This window comes from Nicotiana attenuata, unplaced genomic scaffold, assembly GCF_001879085.1.
Source record: "Nicotiana attenuata strain UT unplaced genomic scaffold, NIATTr2, whole genome shotgun sequence".
In the NCBI taxonomy this organism is placed as follows: Eukaryota; Viridiplantae; Streptophyta; class Magnoliopsida; order Solanales; family Solanaceae; genus Nicotiana; species Nicotiana attenuata.
Window position 1 is genome coordinate 179390 of NW_017671710.1, and position 6727 is coordinate 186116.

A 6727-nucleotide genomic window follows, 5' to 3' on the forward strand; every position below is an offset into this window, starting at 1 on the left:
CAAAAATATCCCCGAGCGGACCTTGGCTCGACGGATGCTCTCCACCTCCAACAGATAAGACTGCAAAGCAAAGACAACGATCAGAATAAAAGAATAAACCTAAGGTAAAGAAGAAGCGAACCGACGTAACAGTACATACCCTCAAGCTCATCACGGCTACTTCATTCATCAGCCCGACATCCGTAACGCCCCTCAGCGACGTATTCTCGGCCTCCGAGCACAGCAGCTCGAACTGCGGCACCAAGCTTTCCCCTTGGAGCAATAAGTTCAATTCCGTGGGAACCTCGATAAAACGAGATCGCCCCTCTGCGCGCACCGCTGCATTGGTGGAGCCTTCCTGGAACATACGGACGTCGTCGGGGTCCAAGTCGGATTCAGACTCATCCTCCTCACCCACATTAGCAGCCGCTGAGGAACTACCTCCCGTCTTAGCGACTGGAACCACCAATTGAGCCGCCGAAGCGACGGTATCATCACGGCCTAAGCCAACCGGGGCAACCCCCATTGTTTGTCCGCCCTCAGGGGCAGGCACCGCAGCAGCACTCCTCTCCGCGTCCGCCGGCGGGAAGTCCAAATTAATTACCACAGGAGGAGCCGGCGCGAACGCGACCCTACGCCTTATCAACGGCCTTTCCTCCTCCCCATCTGATGACGACTCCGCTCTAGGGCGCACAACCCCCGATGGCCCCTCGTCCCGAAGTAGGGTCTGTGATGGAGAAGAAACCGCTGAAGACTCGACTGATGCCGCCCTCGGTGTTGAGCGCGGCACTGGCGCTGCAGTAAGCCGAGCAACTGCACCAGGCCGACGGAAGGCCAACTGAGGGGCCCTGACGCGGCGCATCCTCCCTAATCACAAGAAAACAAGGTTAATGAATAAAGCCGAAACAAAGCGGAACAGAAGAAGAGACCAATTTTTTACCTGCCACAGGCCTACGGCCATGCCTCTCCCAGAAAGACGCCCACGTACGTATCCCCCTCGTATGGGGGAGTACGGCCTCGACCCATTCGCGTATCCAAGGCAATGGGGGTGGCGGTGACCTGTCGGCTACAAAAAAGACACGAGTTAACGCTCATAAGCACATCATAAAGAGGGGAATAGAGGAATTCAACCGCTAAAGAACTTACGTGCATGGTTCCAGGCCTCTGGGAACCCAGTAGCATCCGCCACCAAGTGTTGGGTCCTGATATAAAAGAAGTGCTCGAAAGGGCGGGGGTCGACCTCGTCATCCAATCTCGTGACCAGGCCCCTCGACCACGAGGGAACGCCCGAATCATAGTGCCGCGGACTCTCTGGGGAGCGTAGAGACTTAGCACATGCTGCAGCGTGACCTCCCTACGGGCCAATTCCGCGTACTTGATGAACATCGCCAATAATTTGTAGAGGGAAGGAGTGAGCTGACCCGGGCACACCCCGTAATAACGGCAGAAATCCACCACCAGCATTGGGAGCGGGATCTTGAACCCCAACCTGAAAGGATAGGCGTAAGAGACGCAGTATCCCCTGCGGTCGGTGTGGACCCTCTCCTCGCTTCGAGCGAGAACGATGTCTGCATGGGCAGCAATCGGGCCATCCCGATCTCCCCCATCAACGGGGCTTCATCCACCGGTTCCTCTCCACCGTCGACGGTGAAATCAATCGCCAGACCTCCGGGCCGAGGAACCACCTCGTCAACCGACGGAATTTTGCCGGACTCCATCTGTTCCACACCTCCCATTGCCGGAGATAGCCCTTTAACTACCGGAAAATCTACCGGAGGAGCACCGTGGGAAGAACTGACTTCCATTGTTGATCTAATGAAGACAAATGGTGTCACAATCAAAGGAAAGAAAAGAGAAGATGAATTAGTGAAACGAAAAAGTTTCCTCAGAATCTCTCTCTCAGATGAACAATGAAGATATGAGAAATGAATGCCTCATCTCACCTTTATAGGCAGCATAAATGGCTTTTGCGAAACCCAATAGCCATCATTAACTGCACGACCAACCGTAAAACGGTTCGGTTCTGTCGTAGCAAGTGTCATTATGACGAGCTCCATAAAGCGGCTTCTCAGCCATCCGCCAGCATACCGCCGTCAGAACAATCGCTACGACCTGCGAACACTGAAAGAAAGTGTCGTACGCCGTTAAAATTTTGGACGACCAAATACGTACCCAGCGCATATTCATTCCCCACGGCCATCTCCAATATATGAAAGGCTACGACCATCTTGATCTCCAATGAATGAAAGGCTACGACCATCTCCAATATGTGAAAGGCTATGGCCAACCTCAACATATGAAAGGCTACGGCCATCTCTAATATATGAAAGGCTACGGCCATCTTGATCTCCAATGAATGAAAGGCTACTGCCATCTCCAATATATGAAAGGCTTAGGCCATCTTGATCTCCAATGAATGAAAGGCTACGGCCATCTCCAATATGTGAAAGGCTACGGCCAACCTCAACATATGAAAGGCTACGGCCATCTCTAATATATGAAAGGCTCTCCAATGTACGAAAGGCTACGGCCAGCTCCAACGTGTAAACGGCTAAGGCCACCACCACCAATAAATCGACCCTTATTCGAGTTGTTTTCAAATCACAATCGATGAAGTCCGCTCATCGAGCTCGGCCAAGGCCCGACCTCAATAAGCGGAGGGACTAACTGTATGGGTCAAAATTCGACCCCACGATAATTAACGGAGTTAGTCTCGTCCTGAGCTAAGACATAATTAATGAAGTGGTATGGCCACTTATTCGTAACAGGACTCGACTCTTGTCCGATTTAATCTACGAGAGTACGACCCAGTCATTCCCCCATGGGGACGGAACTTCAGCATGGCCCCGGCCATTTATCGCCAGCTCACAAAGCTCACATCTATAAATACTAGGAGCAGTAGCCCTAGAAAAAAGGGGGGCTTCTTGACCACTAGTGAGAGGAGAGAGAAACGAGAAAATATACCCCTCTTATGGGAAGGGAAAAACACCATTGTAAGGCTCTGAACCTCTTCATGGAGAGGCAGACCAAACAAATATTATCAATAAAGGTTTCTAATGCTTCTCCCCCTATTTCTGAGTTCTTATTTTAGTTTCTTTCATTTGGTCCAACAGATTATTACGATTTGCTATGATTATCCCGGGATTAATTTATATTGTTTTGTACTCTTAAGATGTGTAACATTTTTTGAGCAAACAATATATTCAATCAAGTCTTTTCTTATAGATACCCATGTACAAATAAATATTTTGATAAACATTACTAATTGATAATCTAATAGAAATGATAACGATTCTGCTATTCAAATTAAAATTTAGTGATAACGTAAACTGCAGTGAGGGTATAGTATAACCTAGCTACTATATGTTATTTGAAGACAACGCCTAGAGAAGCTGCCATAAAGCACTCAATGAGACCTATGCGGTCCTCTCTGAGTACACCCTAACTTAAAATTCTAGAATCTCTCTTTCTTTACTCTATGTATACAGTAATATATTTTTGTATCTCCTGTCATGTTAATGAATATTTTATAGGTTAAAAAGATGCCTACTTCACCTAGGTCAAACCATTTGTCTAATATTTGGAGAAAGAAAAACACACGATAGTAGTCTCTCTGTGCTTAGTACTGTAGACAAGTATTTTGTATACCATGAGGATTAATAAATAGGAAAAGCTAACTTGGAACATAAAAATACATATATTCGTGACCAAATAAAGCAGCCACCAATATATAGATGCAGCTGAAGCTCATATATATATAGTGGTGAGAATTAGGGCAAGGCATAATAATGGGCCATCACTGCTGCAGCAAACAGAAAGTGAAGAGAGGTCTTTGGTCTCCAGAAGAAGATGAGAAACTAACTAGACACATCACCACCCATGGCCACTCCTGCTGGAGTTCTGTCCCTAAACTAGCCGGTATATATATATATATATATATATTCAATTTTGTGTTTAAGTTATGTCTATATATATGCTGTTAGTTATAAATGAAATACTTAATGTATGGATTTTTGCAGGATTACAAAGGTGTGGAAAAAGTTGCAGGCTGAGGTGGATAAATTACTTAAGGCCAGATCTGAAAAGGGGTTGTTTTAGCGAGCAAGAAGAGAGAACCATAATTGATGTTCATAGAATCTTGGGAAACAGATGGGCACAAATAGCCAAACATTTACCTGGTAGAACTGATAATGAAGTCAAGAATTTCTGGAATTCTGCCATAAAAAAGAAGCTTATTGCTCAAGGCTTTGATCCAAACACCCACAACCTTCTCTCTCGTAATCATCACCAAAACAACCAGATCAAAAGCAGCTGCTGCAAACCCAAGACTTGTAATCATCCAAATTCCACCTCTGTTTTCACTAATTTATCATCAAGGAAACATGTAATTTCCATGGACATTATCAAAGCAAGTCTCGCAGCATCAATATTGCCTCCTATTGCTACTACGACAACAATAACTCTGCCTCACTCCCAAACAAATCCATGTAAATCCTCACTCACCACTACTACTTACAATTATATGAATCCCATTTGCCTTCCCACCACCACGAATATTGAAAACTCAAACCTTGCCACCATTGAATATCATCAAAACCAGACTAGTTCCAATAATTTATTGTCATCTTCTTCTTCCTTAACTCCATCAGGGTTTGGAATTATAAATGACAATTGCATGTGGGATGTTGAACCGCAATTCAATGGAAAAGAAGAAATGCAATTAGTACAGCAACAAGGAGCACAACTACTTCAGCTTCAGGAAAATATTTGTCAAGAACAAGTCTACAAGGTTAATCATGAGTTCAACAACAATGGACAAATGGCGGAGAATGTTACATTTGACAACTCTAACTTCGATTTTGAGTTTGTGGATTCTGCACTCATGCCTTGTGAAATTTACACTAACGTAAATTCCATAGATCAACTTGCATGGGATTGTTAATTACTAGTTGACTTCTACAGATTTTTTTTTATAGCTTTCAGTATATATACCACGTACGGCTGCATGTTATTTCTGTTGCATTATCATGTTCGAATTAATAGCAGAATTGTTTCTTAAAGAGAAAATGGTATTTGTAATATTTGGCTACCATTGTTTTAGTGTACATATACAGTGAGCTATTTCAACGGGAGAAAGAATGAGTAATCGAAAAGAATGTCTAACTTGCCAAAATGAGTAACTTATAATTTGTCTATGATTCTCCTCTCACTTTCAAGGGTGATTGTTCAATTGAAGCATTCAATAGAAAGCTACTTATACAAGAAAACGATTTTGTCTAGCTCAGTTTCTTTTAATTTATCTTCCTCTTTAATTATACGCCAAAAAGTCAAAATGAAAATGTCTAATTTTTTTCCTTTTCTTGTTGGTCATAAATAGATAACAAGAACTAACGTTGACGAGGGAATGAGCCTTCATTGCCATTTACAATGTTTAAATTAAGAAAGTGTCATTTTTAGATCTTTTACGTGTAAAAGATAGATTTTTTATGTATAAAAGCAAATTTTTCATATGTAAAAGTAAAAGAAGAGATGGAGCCATAAAACTAAATTAAAAACAAGTTTGTAAAGACATTTGACCCTAGTTAGGGGTGGCAATTTGAGCCCAAACCCATCTAACCCGTCCAACCCACCCAGAAATTAATGGGTTGGGCTACAAATATTTTAGCTCATGGGTCAATTTGGGCTGAGCCCAAGTTAACCCATTATATTTTAGAGATTTTTTCCTTCCTATACCATATATGAAACTTTATTACCAAAAATGTGCACAGTTTCTAATTTACCCGCCCTGTCCATATTTTTCCTACAATTATTATACCATCCATTAAATACTAATTATTAGTACCTGAATCTTCCTAATTAGGCGTGCTAAAATTCAGGAACAGAATCTTCTAATTGATTTAGCTACAAATCAAATCTGTTCAAAAGCTCAATTCGTCGAAATCAAATCTGTTCAAAAGCTCAGAATCTGTTCTTCGATAGTTTCGCTTAAGACACAAATTCAAAAGCCTCAGTTCGTCGAAATCAGAAGCTCAATTTCAAATTGTAGAAATCAGTTCTGCAAAAGCTCTATTCGTCGACATTTCTCTCTACATCTCTCTCTATTTTCTCAATCGCAAATTTCAGTAATACAAAGCAATAAAAAAGAGAGCAGCAATTCACCATTGACAGCCATTAAAAAGCTTGAAAGCTTTGAATTCAAATTTGGGTTTTCAAAAATCATTATTGTTTGGATTGGGTGTTGTTGAAAATAATCGGAATATGGTTTGGAGGTTTATATCTCAATTTTGAGGGGTTTTGGTGAAGATTAGACTTGGTTTTGATTGAATTTCAGATTGAACCGAAGAAAAGAGAAGAAGAAGAAGAAGAGAAAGAAGAAGAAGAAGAAGAAGAAGAAGAAGAAGAAGAAGAAGACATATTGCAGAAATTGTAGATAAATTGTAGATTATTTGTATTCTGATTGTAGATGCTTTATTTTCTATTTTCACAAATAAAAAACGGCTAAAACTTCTACAAATCTTATGAAAAAACGCAATTATGTCAAAAATCCCAATTATGCTACAATTGAATGGGAATTGGATATAAAAATTCAATGTACCCAGTTTGTAGATAAATTGTAGATTATTTGTATTCTAATGTGAGATGCTTTGTTTTCTGTTTTCACAAATCAAAAAACGACTAAAACTTCTACAAATCTTTTGCAAAAAACAGAATTATGTCGAAATCCCAATTAAACCACAATCAAATGGGA

At 41.7% G+C, this 6727-nt stretch overlaps 1 protein-coding gene across 1 annotated transcript; it reads left to right on the forward strand.

Annotated features, from left to right (window-relative positions):
* The first annotated feature begins 3727 nt into the window (after positions 1 to 3727).
* Positions 3728 to 5106, forward strand: LOC109209796 (myb-related protein 308-like). The gene is made up of 2 exons (XM_019373135.1): positions 3728 to 3897; positions 3999 to 5106. Exons 1-2 carry the CDS (start codon positions 3768 to 3770, stop codon positions 4919 to 4921), a joined length of 1053 nt encoding a protein of 350 aa, XP_019228680.1. The 5' UTR covers positions 3728 to 3767; the 3' UTR covers positions 4922 to 5106.
* Positions 5107 to 6727: the final 1621 nt, after the last annotated feature.